Genomic DNA, 14131 nt, shown 5'->3' on the forward strand with positions numbered 1-14131 from the left:
GGTGATCAGGGCCATGTGATCTATTTGAAGGTAATTTTTCATCATATAGGACAGGCTGTACCAACTGTATGTGTTCTGAGAGTCTCAGGCTCGGAATGGCTTCACAAAGAGTAAAAAATAAAGTTATTTTGGATCTCTTTAAAATTTGACACTGCAGTTATTCATTTGCCTGCAACCACTCGAGTCAGGAAGGATTCAGTACCATGTTCTCCAAAAATCCTTTTGCTGCTTTTTGTAGACCCCTTGTAATAGAATTTTCAAGATGGAGGCTGGACTAATTCTTCATTTCTAAGTTGCCTTAGAAGTGGCAGAAGTTTTTCCATCCTCTTCCAGCACAGGTGTTGTCTCTTTAAGTATTGAAATTGGTATTTAAGGATAGAGGCAGACAATGAAATTTCATCCAAGGGTTTTATTAAAACCTCCATGTAAAAAGTCAGACCTTTCCAAAGCCTGAAGTAAATGCAAACCTTATGTATCCACCTCCCACCAGTGGCATAAGCATGAAATAGACAGAAGCTTTCCAGATGAAATGGAAAAGCCTCGGTTTAAGCCATCTCCTCTATCTACTTGTCATTCCTGCATACACAGGTTATCAGGAGAAAGTTTTAAGCATCTGAAGTGACAGGAGTATTTTGTAAATATACAGTAAGGTCCTAAGCAGAGAGGGCTCTAAACACTTGACCAAAAATATCTTGTGATACTCATTAAAATATAATTTCTTAAGGGTGCTTTTAAATGCCCAGCTCTTATACCATGCACAGATCCCTAGACTAAGCACCTGGACCTGCAGATGATCTTCACTGTACAGATTCATTCCTGCTTTGGCTATCTGCCAGTGGGTTTTATTTGAAATACTCCCTGGTACAGCCTCTGCATTTAAAGGATGCCCATAAATATCTGCACTGGTTGACGGGGCACAAGGAGAAAGAGTTGGACATTTTTAGAGAAATATAAGAAATGCAAGGAGCTGAAATGCCCGTGGTGGCTTTTCTGACGGCTCACGGGGGGCTCCGGGGAGCCAGGGCTGCTGGTGCTTTCCCAGCCCTGTCCTTGCAGCAGGATTTTCCCCTCCTGCCAGCAGCTGCAGCAGCCCTGGAGGGGCTCAGGAAAGCCGGGCTGTTACCTGAGCCAACAGCGACACCCAGGGCTCCACCAGCAGTCAATCCCTTCTTTCATCTGCAGCCCCGTGTCCCGTGCCGCCTGGAAAACATCCCAAGGTTTAGCTCTTTTTGCCTTCCTGAATGACTACACTTATTGAGAATGAAGAGATATTTTGCTGTAGTAATTTTATCAATAGAAATCGTCTATACTGTGCTGAGAGTAAATTAGATCAGCCACAGGCACATCTATATTCCAGCAACTACATTCACACAAAGTGGATTACACTCTTTCATCTCTATCAAAACAGTTAAGATGATGTTATTTGTTTGCAGCTAAGGTCGAGGCAGACAACTTATAAAACCTCCCATTCCTGCTTCCTCACTACTGCAAAAAATCTCACGGAGACCACACTGAGATTATTTCAGCAAGCTTTTGTTGAGTAAATGCGCAGAGGTGAACAGTGCACTCAAGGAGTCTGTCACGATCAAAATAATAGGTGCAGGTTCTGTAACAGTGAACACTGAGTCAGACTTTTATTAAAATGACCCCAAACAACCCCTTGAAGACATACCTGAGCAGACAGTGATAAAATAGAGAAGACAGAGGCAAGCATTAATGTCTCTAGAAAAAACATCTCAACAGAAGCAAGAAAACACCTTAGAATTGAGGAGCACACAGGATGTGCTGAGGACAACCCAAATTACACTGGACAACTACAAAGTAAAAGTGTATTTCCCACTCCCAGAATGCAAAAGCCCTGTCACCAGGGTACAGCCTGCACAGCTGCTGAGGTAGTTTCTTGTTTCCTTTCCAAGCTCAGGCTTGTTTCAAATCCAAAGGGAATACTGGTTCCTCTCTGCAGGGCAGGAAGCAAGTCAAGTGAAAAAGCACCAAAGCTGAGCAAGTAGCAAATGTTGTAGACCATGACTGTAGTTAGACCACCAAGCAGAGAAGTTGGTGGAGGGGAAGGGCATGAATTGTGATAAACAGATGGAGTCCAAAGTTTGTATGTTCCAGCTGAGCTGAGGTTAATTGAGAAGAAAATAAACAAATGAAATCTGTGTTACACCAATATAAAGCATAAAGGTGCAAAACAATGATTGTACCATGAAACAGAACATGAAAAATTACCAGTGCAGCAAGAATTAAGTAGCCCAGGAACCACAATGATCAGGCTTGGCAGCGCCTGAGAGCACTTTTCGTCACTCCTGGACAGTACCATGGGCTTTCTTTGAAAAAAACAACCATGAGCATCCTTCTCTAGCTGAAACAGACCATTAAGCATTACTCCAAAATCAGGACTAAAGTGCCTGAAGATGCATCCAAAATGTGAAGCATCTGTGATTCATTCAATTCTTCTGAAAATGCATGATGTAGTCAAACAATTGCACGTTCATAAATCTGCTGGTTGCTTTGTCTCTGTGTTCTGAATGATTTACACCGAAACAGTTATTGTTCTGCATGTCTTTTCAAGGAAAGATGAAGCCAACTTCTGTTTATTCCTGCCACGGCACAGTTGGAAATGGGCTACTTGCCAGGAACTCACACAGTCAATGTGAGATAGTTGCTATAGGCTGCAGCTCTATACCACTGGTTTTCCTCTGCACTATTTTTTCCTTCAGAATTTGGCAAGAAAGGTTATCTAAAAACCAGTCTACATCTTGATAATCTTCAGGCCACCGCAAATACTGACTCCTTTGTAAGAAGTTTCGAATTGGTTTGTGTTTCATCAGTTGATACTGAGAAAGTGACCCAACCACCACCATAATGAGGACATCCTTCAGATCGCAGAAGTACCTGCTCTGGGCAAAATTAAAGGCTTCCACACACCACCCATCTTTGAGAAACTGCTTGGTCACAATGCAGATTGTTTTCCTGCTGTTCCAAATGGCATCACGAATATTGTTGATATGTTCTTCCCCAGGCAAAAAATCTCTTTCCTCAAAACACAAGGTAAATCTGTTTTTATCAAAGTACTGCGAATCCAGGTGCTTTAGCAAAGAATTCTGGACCCATTCAAAGTCATTTTTGTTGTAGCACAGATATGCATCATATTTGTATTCACTTTTATCTGCTACTCGTCGTTGGTTGTCTATCAGTCTTTTGGCGATAGTTTTATACCAGACGAAACAAATCCCCCGGCAGCGGGTGAAAATGATGGCTGCCACCAGAAACAGGAGAAGAATGACCGAGAAGAAGATGAATAGTGAGTATCTGAGTGTCTGCTGGAGTTCATCTTCATCACAATCATCGTATGTCAGATATGACAGGGGTAACCCTTCAAAGGCAGGGGGGTACACACAGTACCTGTCAGAGGGGGAGCCAGCCAGGGTCACATTAGTTTCATTCAGCCACACTAGCAGACTCTTTAAAGCACAATCACAGACATAATTATTATGTGTTATATCCAGAATACTCAAAGTCATAAAGACTTCAGGCTCAGGGGAAAACAGCTGATTTCCAGATAAGTTTAGGTTTGTTAGGCTTTGCGGGAAAACCCCGGGAGAAAGATGAGACAACATGTTGGAAGCCAGGTTAAGTCTTTTAAGAGATGTTAGACCTCTAAAAATCTCCAGTGGAAGAGCACTAAGGTAGTTGTTATTCAGAAGTAGAACTTGAAGTTTGGGCAGTGCCCCAAACACATCCAAACATAAATCTCTCTCCCACACCAGCTGTAACATATTTTCACCTAGATCCATGTATATTAACTGATTGTTTTCTATAACATTAGCACTCTTCACACAGTCAGAGAACCGGTTGTGTTTTAAGAAGATATACTGCAGATCTGGAATTTGGAAAAGAATATACAGGTCACCTAGGTCGGACAACCAATTTCTTTCTAATTCGAGATGTGTTGCAGTTATTGCCCTGTCAGCTACAGACATTAGTTTATTGTCACCTAAAAATGCAAAGGTCAGGTGTGGAAAGGAAGGGAGTCTTTTAATGGCATTGTCCCGGAGATCAATTATTTTCAGATTTACTAATTGCCTGAATGATTTGTCACCAATCATCCCAATATGATTTTGCTGTAAATAAATACACATTACACTATGTAGACCCTCAAAAGTATAATCGTACAACTCACCCAAAAGGTTACTTGAGAGGTTGAGAGTTTTTAGGTTGCCCAAGCCAAAAAATGCTTGTCTTTGGATTTGATTTATCTTGTTTTTGGAAAGGTTTAGTGATTCCAGATTACCAAGACTTTGAAAGATTAAAGAATTGAGAGAGAAAATGTAACCATGTGAAATATCAAATAAATTAAGATTACTTCTTCCTAGTCCTGCAAAAGTAGAAATATCTGGATTTTTTAAGTTATCATAGCCAAATCCTGAACCCATTATATGAGTGCTAAACATTAAAGAACTGATTTGAGTCCCTTTAATGGCTGTAGAGAGATACTGGACTCTCTCTGTGCTCCAACCATTTTCACTAAGGTCTAGTGAGCTAAATGTAATATCTTTAAAAGGGTTGGAGCAGTTGGCCCAGGCCACATCTTCCATCTTGTACAAATTATTAGAACCAAGGTTAAAATATAAAAAGTGCTTTCCTTGGAAGCTGGTAAGATTGGTTTGACAGAAGTTGGATATCTTGTTGAATTTCAGGTTCACACTTTTCAAGGCTGTTAGATTATAAAATAAGGGATGAGGATGAAGTTTTGTGATTTCATTTGCTGAAAGATCCAATTCTTCTAATGACCTCAAATCTTGAAAGTAACGTTCTTCCAGGATGGAGTCTCCAAGGTAGTTGTGAAACAGACGGAGGACAGTCAGTCTTGGCAAGCCCACAAAAGCATCAAGATCCAGCTGAAGAACCTTATTGTCTCCCAAGTCTAAGATACGAAGGTTTGGCAGGTTCCTGAACGCTCCTTTTCCTATGGTAACAGGATGGACAAACTGGGTTCCGAGTTCCAGCAGCAACAAGTGCTCCAGCAGTGGAAACGAAGACGCAGTCACTTGTCTGATAAAGTTGAAAGTTAGGAAAAGCTTCACTGTATCATTTGGCACAGGTGGAACATCTGTGAGGCTGCAGAATAAATACATAGAGACTTGGTCTTCTGAGTAGCACCTTCTAGATGCACACACCCCACTAGCCAGAGACAGGCCAAAGACAAGGAGGAGCTGATGGCACAACATCATGAACCTATGTGAAAAAAAAGTAGCAATAGTGAGAATAAGTTCTGCAGTTGGCTGTCTTTGCAGTGATTTTCAGAGCACATTTTTAACAGCTGTAGAATAGAGGACTAATGTCACCCTAAAAATGACTTGTGATTTGGGATTTATCCTTTCTCTGAAGTCTAACAAACATCACCTGATAGGCTGTTTGGTCAGAAAACGCATCCCAAAAAGATGTGAAGACCTCCTACGACCTAAAACATAACTCTCCTTTATGTTCCTTAGAACCCACCAGGTAAGAGTAAAAATCTTGGCCTGGCTTTTTAATCTACAGCATGGAACTGGTAATGCTGGTGTATTAGCTTCACTCCTTAATTAGTTTTTCCAGAAAGACTAAAACAGTTTGGACTGTCCAAGTAAAGGCACCCAGTCATCTCAACAGAGCAGGCAAAAGCCACTTTTTCCTTCAAGGAGTGCTCTCCTTGTTTGGACAATCACCTGTTTGGAATTCAGATTGTTGTCACATGTCATTTGTGCCTAACAGCCATGAGATTTTTAACATCTTTTAACACCTTGAGCCTCAGATTAACCTGACGTCGTGCAACTGTTCTGGAAACAGCTGGAAATAGATTTGAAAGTGTAGCAGGAATGAGACTACCAGTGATGGAAAAAAAAAAAGCAAGCAGTAACCTAAAACTGTGCTCCAAGATTTCATGTTTTATGAAAAACTACATTTCCCAAACTGTAAATTCCTAACTTATACAAAAGTTGTGGTTTTCCTTTTTCTGATAAGGACTGATAAGAGACTGAGCAAGCCAAGCTACACCCTATGAAAAATCTCTCTCTCTAAATTTTCCATCTCTTCAAAACTGAAAAATTAAAGGTTCCATTGTTTAGTATTACTCATTTTCTCATGTTTGCAAATACTTTGCTTGTTAAATAAACAGTTTTTTCCACTTTTCTTGAAGGAAATTTATGTCTCCTGAAGAGGCAGGGAAAAGAGACACTTGAATTTGCGTTCTGGAGGGACCCCTTCAAAAGTCTCCTCCCAAATTTGCCCTAAACTGAGACAGGTGCATAGAATTTATGCAGCTTGGTGATGAATCCATTTATTCCCACTCTGTATTTCCTTGCATTATGCCATCTGTCTGCCTGTCGCCCTTTCTATCTGAGACAAAAACCTCTTCAAAGCAAGGAAGGTCTATTTATTGAGCATGGTAAAGAACAGAGCAAATTATTAGCCCTAAAGTAGTTGTTTGTGAAGTGTACTTTAAAATAACTCCCAACATTCTAACTAGAATTGCAACCATCTGCTTCTGCTTTTAGCCAAGCATTTATTGAAATGAAATGAAGACCCAATGGGTGAATTTTTGTGTCCTCCAGCACAGTCTGCTTAAAGATTGGTAAGTGTGAATTCTTGTAGAACCAAACCCCCAGCAGCCATCTAATGTCTGCAAGGTAAATCTACTTCAGAGAGGAAAAAAGTGGGGCTTTGAACGATTACTGTTCTGATTTGATCATGCCTGCCTCTTTAAAGGACTTTATGCAGAATACTGCACCATTAAATTAAATTACAATTAGGCTTATTGCTGCCATACAATGGGATTCCTGGGAAATCAGAAATTACGTAAGGAGAAGCCACTTTGACATTCCCACTGCAAATACCAAAGGAAAGATACAATTTTTAGAGACTATCTGCTCCTTAGAAAGTACAAGGATACTACAGTACAATCCAGTCTCATATGTGACGTGATCCCACTGTATCAAACATATTTGATGATGTTGTCCAAGTCATCTGATTATATTAAAACCTTCACTTGTAGCAGCTTTGACTGCTGGAGTGAGTCTGTGAGAATTTTCACCCTAGAGGCTCAAACACTAAGTGGGAAACTCTTAGTTTCACATAGCTCACAACTTAAAATAGTGATCTTGTCATTTTTAAGACAATCTCATGTGCTTAAGACAAGCTCTGATCCTTGAAAGTAAAAGAGATTAGGGAGATAAGAGATAAGAGTTGATTTCTGAAGCCCTGGCATTCAAACTTCATTTGTATTTTGTCTCACTAAGGAATTTAGGCTGTGCCGCAAAGGAAATCAAATTGCAGGCAGTGAATATCAAAATTGTCTTTTATTGAGCATAGTAAAGAGCAGAGCAATTTATTAGCCCTAAAGGGTTTGTCTGTGTACTGTACTTTAGAAAAAACATTAAGAAATGTTAACTTCTTCTATGGAATTATTCCAAGTACTAAAAATTAATTGTACTTACAAACCTATTTTTTGAGCTAGCATGCACTTTTAAAGGGGACTTTATAAGCAGTAAACTATATGGTGTTTGTTGTGACTGCAGAATATTGTAAGTTATTAAAAAAGACACAGCTAAATATACAGCAGGTCATTCAAGATCTTGTTTACTTTCTTACTTTTCTCTTTGTTTGAGCCATGAAAACAAAACACCAAGATAGCCTTTTAATATTCAATAACTATTACATTGCTTCTTCTTGACACCTTGACATAAAATGTTTAGCACAAATAATTTTAAATTACATTTATCTTTCAGACATTTACATTTTCATCCCAGATGAGATGTCTGCTTTTAAAGTTTGGGCAAAATCACAGCATCATAAAAAGCGGTGACAAAGAGAAAATACTTTGAAAGTCAATATTTAATGGATATATGTGCAACAGACAGCAAGAAAAAGCTCAGAATGTTTAGGGTGTAAGAATTAGAAAATGTTTTTAAATTTTAAAATGTAGTTTTATTTTTGTTATGAGAATGTAAGAAAACAGGGAAATATTTTTGGACATATTTTCTTTTACATTGACCCGCTTTTCCACATTCTTGTAAGCTAAAAAAACATCTAACAATCTTTTAGCAGTTGTTACATTCCAATTTTTCTCTGGCTTAGCGACAAGCAAGATTTCATTTGTAAACTCTTTGCTCCCTTTCTGCCTAAGTTATGACCTCATCCCCTGAATCCATGGGCAGCAGTGGGATGCTGGCAGTAAGAAATGTCTCTTACTGCTCTCATGAAGACAGCAAAGACTTGCAATTTATCATAATCCCATCATGTAGCAGTTTTTGCAACCCTTCACCACTGTACATTAGCATGTAAAACCTTTTGGGAAGAACACTCTTCCCACAAAATGAGGTTCACCCCATTCAATTACGTATCTATGCAGGGACATGGAGATGAAGGGATGTGTAAATGTTTAATTCATAGAATCATAGAGTCACAGAATCTCTAAGGTTGGAATACCAAGATCACTGAGTCCAACCTTTGACCAAACACCACCATGCCAACTAAACTGTATCACTAATTGCCAAGTCCAGCTGTTTCTTGAACACTTCCAGGAATGGTGACTCCACTACTTCCCTGGGCTGCCTCTTCCAATGTCTAAATACCCTTTCAGTGAAAAAATTCTTCCTGATGTCCAACCTGAACCTCTCTGGTGGAGCTTGAGTCTATATTGTCAATTATTTAGAATTTTCATTATTGAAAACTGGAGCACTGAAGTTCAGAGAACCAGAGCCCAGCATGTGAGATTTTATTTCCTTCTACTGCACTGATGTTGGAAAGGGTAAGCAGTAAAGGGAAGGGGGAAAGTGGTCCTGCCTGAGGACACCCAGAGAGACTGTCAGTAAGCAGGGCCTGGACTAAAGCTGAAAAGGAAGGCTTAGACTGTCTCTTTTTGCTATTCATGCCAGAGTAGCAACTGTCTCATGGAGATTTAGAAAGCACTTGCCGCTCCCCTTTCCACACCCCCTACAAAAATGCACTGGAAAAGTTGCTATGCAATTGCTGCCTAAACCCCATGAAAATTCACATGAATAGACAAATGTCTCTCAATCTCCTTCTTCAGATCTTGGGTGCCCTCCAGGCATCCAAAGGAGCCTCTCTTGTGCAGTCTTCTCATAATATTCCCAAGTCACAATTCTGTAGGGAAATGAGAATCATTCCTACTTCTTGGAGAAAGTGCAGAACAAAACATCATTGTCTGATGCCCTAGTATCATTCATGTTTTCCCCACTCATGGCAAAAATTATGATTATCTTTCCCAGAGGCTGATGATATTCACTGACTGTGAAGGACTATTCATATTTGGTGCTTGGTAAAATTTATCAGAAAAAAAAAAAACCCAAAGACCTTCAAAGAGCATCTTTTTTCTTTTAATCTAACAGAAAGCCTACTGACAAGGAGTTTGTAATATTTATTTAGGCCATAAAAAAGATCTTGAAAAATATATTGAGAAATAGTAAGCCTTTGTTCGTAGGCCGGTCAGATAAAGGCCAAGTGCTATGAATGAAAATTTGTATTTCTGCTGTTATCTGATTAGATCAAATCTACTTAGTGAAACAAAAATAAAGCTTCAAGCTTTTGCCGGGCTTTAGGCCATCATAATATATGCATTTGTGCTCATAAAAAGTTGTGCAGTGTAAACTTTTTTGTCATGGGGCCCCTCTAGTCAATTAAGATTTAAAAAAGAAACTATTTCATTCATCAGATGATTAATGAATGTGCCCCATCCCACCCCCTCAGCCTCTCCCTTAAATTTTCAGGATGCTTAATCCAAATATAGCATATTTCTTCTTAAAATCAGGAAGCATCTTACAATGTAATTGAGCACTGTGACAGTTCCTATCATTGATGGAGAAAAGCATAAGGCAATAAGGCATTTAATGACCTGACAGAGCAGAAGGACCATAAAAGCCAGTACTGGTTTGGGTGTAATGGTCTACTTCCTGTTTGTATTTATTTGTTTGTTTTGCTATCCCATCAGATTATATGATGAGATGCAAACACACAAAGACAGATGTGATTCCACTAATTATAGTGTAACAGTTCTTGACAATAGAGCAGTCCCCAGAAGGATAGGAAAACAAACTTGAAAATAAAGACTAAAACATGCCCTGGGCTATTCTGTGGAGGACAGGAATAAATTAGACAGGCAGAGAGAAACTGCCATAGCCCCAGACCTCAGCTTTTGGCCCCAGCTCAGCTGGTTTTAGCCTCTAGCACCGTTTTGAGTGTGTCCCTGCTGAGCAGAGCCAGCCTGCTCCTTTTTCCCTGCCCAGCAGCCAGCTGGGTTTCTTCCAGTAAGGCCCCAGCACTGGCCACTGGCCCACGAGCCAGCCCAGCTCTGCCCTGTGTGTCACAGGACACCACAAAGGCAGAAAGAACCTCAGCTGGGCCTCAGAAGAGGACCAACAACCAGTTTCCAGGTCCTAACAAAGCAGGGCTTCAGTGAGGACAGTGAAGATTCATTTGGAGGTTTGGGGTTTTTTGTTTGTTTTTCCAAATTTTTCGCTCCTGTTGTTTTCCAGCAGTGACACTCGTTCAAAGCTGCACAGACCACCTGTGGGCAGTCACAGTGACCACTCAGGTATTCTTACCTCACATCTTGAGCCCATGTTTTCCTTATTTTTTGAAAGCTGTCATGTGAGAACTGCCTGGTCTACATTAGAAGCCACCCTGGGGGACAAACAGTCTCTTTCCTGTTAGTTTCCCTTCCCTCTTTGCTATAACTTTGGACTGTGTTTTTCACAGAGCGGATTTAGCCCAGGGACACAATGCTCCTTTTTTGTGTTTGGAGGATAATTAGAAGCAGCCAGGATTTAAGCTCTCACCTGGAAAAGATCAAAGTGATAATAGGAAAGGAGTCTTAGGAATGACAGTCAAGTTTTTAAGTTACAGGAAGCCAGATTTCACAGATGAGACAGAAATTCTTCAGGAAGCAGTGAATTCTTGACGAAGTGGAGAAGCAACATTCAGACTGCAACTTCTGGGGTCACAAGCAGAGCTCTGTACAGTTATTTTTAAAGGCCTCACCTTTTTATAAAGCTCATCATTGCTGTCATGCCTGTGAAACAGTTGTCAGGCATCAAACAGTGGTAATTGTTTGGTAGCCTGAAGTCAGCAAAGATGAGTAACAGGGACCAGCCAGAGGGGGAATGACATGATTACCACTCCTGCACTTCTGGGATCAAATCTAGGCACATTATTTATCAAAGAATTGTTTTAAAAGTATGGAAACAGATTCTTGAATGTGTGGAGCCAAATGGAACAAATTGTAAAAGAGATGTTCGCTCTTGCAAGTATTTTTTTTGCACATGCATTTTAAAAAAGCAATCAAAAGACAACAAGTTGCTCCAGTGACAAAAGGACCATAAATATAATACAAAGAGAGATAAAATCTGCCCAGCTTCTAGGTAAAATTAGAAACCTGCTCAAGACTTTCCTGGAATTGAGATGTTTGAATTTATTTGAAATAGGCTTTAGATCTGAATGAATTTGAATTTGCTCTTGGTGGTGGAGGAGAAAAATGTGAAAATTTCACTCACTAGTATGGTTGACAAAACTCTGTACTGTCGAACCTGTGATGCAATGAAGACCTACCAAGTGAAGAAGGTGGATAAGTAGCTGGTAGCCTTCCTGAAACCATTCCTGTGGGAGGCTCTTGGTGAGGGAGCTGTTCCATCAGCTCCCAGCATGGCAGGAGCATCCTAGGCTCACCTGCTTATATATCCCAGATCAGTTGTTTATCTACTGATTATCCTTACACAAGATAGTTACAACCCCGCCAGGAAGAACACAGGCTGAGCTGCAGGAAAGACATTTAGAGTGGAAGCAGGAGACTGAATTACACCCTGCATGCAGTGCATCCAGAGCATGCACCTGATTTCTGAATCCATAAAGACCTGTGGTCAGACACTGAGGGATTGCCAAAACAGAAATCCCCATGGAGGATATATTTTAAATTGTCTCCTTACCCAGATCTTTCCAGAGAGAAAGCCAGCTATGTCCTTATTTAGCAGTTTAATCTGTCAAGTAAAACAGCTGCAGTCAGCTCTATTTTCTTCACAATGCAACACCAAACCCTTTTTTCACACTCATACCCACTAACTGTGGAAGCATTGGTTATTTTGGACAGGAGGCACTCTCCTCTTCTGTTATATCTCTTCCAGCTGAGTGAATAATGTTCAAGAATCTCTAAATCAAGTACATGTTTCAGCCTAATAATGGGTTAGGAGATGCTTTGCATGGGGCCAAGGGAAGGAAAAGAGAAGATCTGCTCTGGGCTGCTTGCATATTCTGATAATGCATATGTTCAACCCTCAGAGAATACTGTGGAGGTCCTTCTTGCCCTGCCCTCTGCTTCCTGTCTTTCACCACCTTACTCAGCTTCTGAAAGTTCTTGCATAATGACACAGCTTCACAAGGAAGCCAGAGGAGGCCAAAACTAGCCTGTTGTAAATTAAGCAGAAGAGATACGTCTCATTCATCCTCGGGCAAAGATCTATGGACTGAACTCTCCCATGACCTGGGTGAATGCTCCCAGCTGTAAGTCACTGAATTAAAGAAATACAGCAACAGTTCACTGCTCCGTTTTACAACACTGCTGTGTTTTATGCTAGGTCTGAGCTAGAAACCTGCCTACCTGAGAACACCTATGCTGTGTAGCTAGATTAGATGCTGGCCAGTCAGCCCTGCCAGGCTTGGGCACTGCTGGCTGTCTGCAAAAGCAAAACACTTGGTCCTCAAGTGCTGAAGTCCAGGAACTGCTGAAACCCCACAAACCGAGCTCTTCAAAGGCCAGGTGCAGATGCAGCCCTGTCTTATCAAGTCCCACCTCCAACACCTTTGTGACTCTTGGGGACTTTGTACCCCACTGATCTAGTTTTTTCCCCCATAAAAAGAGTGTAATAATCCTTGTCCGCCTCAAGGTGGGGGCGGAAAATGCGAATGAGTGCTAAGTTACATAGTAAAAAACGAGAAGATCTGCTGCCAAAACCTTCTCCTGGCGGCGGAGAACCTTATTTCTTGGCGGCCTAAAGGGCCAGTGGAAAGAGGGGCTGTCGAGGGTGGGTAGAGGCTGGAGACTGCCCCTCGGAGCTCCGTGGGCAGTGACGGAGCCGTGCGGGGCTGCCGCTCCCCCCCGGCCCAGCCCGGCCCCGCGTCCCGCCCGGGCCCCGCCGCGCTCCCCCGGCCCCCGGCCGCTCCCCGCATACACACCGGGCGGCTGGAGCCGGACTGCCTCCTCCTCCTGCCGGGGACGGCTCCGGAGGGAAAAGCAGAGCCCCAGGGAGACGGAGCTGCGCGGCTGAGCTGCTCACTTCACGCAAGGCAGAGTCAAGAAAGGGCAGAGCCGGAGAGCTGGGGTGCCGCAGGGAGAGGGAGTACAGGGAAGTGGTGGCTATATGGATATGGAACCGGAAAAAAAAAACCAAACCAAACCACAACAAAAAAATGTAAAAGGTGGAATCATCAGTGAAGAAGCACTGGAAGGTAAATTCCCCAGCAGAATGGATAGCCTCCCTGCCTTTCCAAGATCGGCTGCTGGATACCGAGCTCAAGGGCTCCAATAAAAGAAGGAAGTAAAGTTTTGGAGCAGGTCCAGAGGACGGTCGCAAAGATTCTTAGAGGGCTGGAGCATCTCTCCTGTGAAGACAGGCTGAGACAGCTGGAGCTGTTCAGCCTGGAGAAGAGAAGGCTCCAGGGAGACCTTGGAGCACTTCCAGTACTTAAAGGATGGCCACAAGAGAGCAGAAGGACTTTTTACAAAGGCGTGTAGTGGTAGAATAAGGGTGAATGGCTATAAACTGACAACATTTAGATTAGATTTGGATTAGATTTTGGGGAGAAATTCTTCACTGTGAAGGTGGTGGGGCACTGGAACAGGTTTCCCAGAGAAGCCTGTTCCCTGGAAGCGTTCATGGTCAGGTTGGATGGGGCTTTGAGCAGCCTGGTCTTGTGGAAGGTGTCCCTGCCCATGGCAGAGGGGTTGGAACTGGATGCTCTTTATGGTCCCTTGCAAACCAAACCATCCCATATTCCATGGGAGAGGGTCAGGCCAGGGAAAGCCAGACTGAGGGATGCAGCCAGAGTACAGGAGGCAGCTTTTATGGGCTTTTAATCTACA

The 14131-nt window shown here is 41.9% G+C and overlaps 1 protein-coding gene across 1 annotated transcript; it reads right to left on the reverse strand.

The window, feature by feature from the left end:
* Positions 1-472: 472 nt before the first annotated feature.
* Positions 473-13525, reverse strand: TLR5 (toll like receptor 5). Its single transcript, XM_058836862.1, has 2 exons — positions 13225-13525; positions 473-5241 (listed from the first exon to the last, which is right to left on the reverse strand). The coding sequence occupies exon 2, from the start codon at positions 5235-5237 to the stop codon at positions 2652-2654; it is 2586 nt and encodes an 861-aa protein (XP_058692845.1). The 5' UTR covers positions 5238-5241; positions 13225-13525; the 3' UTR covers positions 473-2651.
* Positions 13526-14131: the final 606 nt, after the last annotated feature.

The sequence above is a fragment of the Poecile atricapillus genome, chromosome 3, assembly GCF_030490865.1.
Source record: "Poecile atricapillus isolate bPoeAtr1 chromosome 3, bPoeAtr1.hap1, whole genome shotgun sequence".
In the NCBI taxonomy this organism is placed as follows: domain Eukaryota; kingdom Metazoa; phylum Chordata; class Aves; order Passeriformes; family Paridae; genus Poecile; species Poecile atricapillus.

What these genes read in the sequence shown, in the direction of transcription:
- TLR5 (XM_058836862.1), bottom strand. Translation starts at nt 5,237, where the DNA reads ATGATGTTGTGCCATCAGCTCCTCCTTGTCTTTGGCCTGTCTCTGGCT.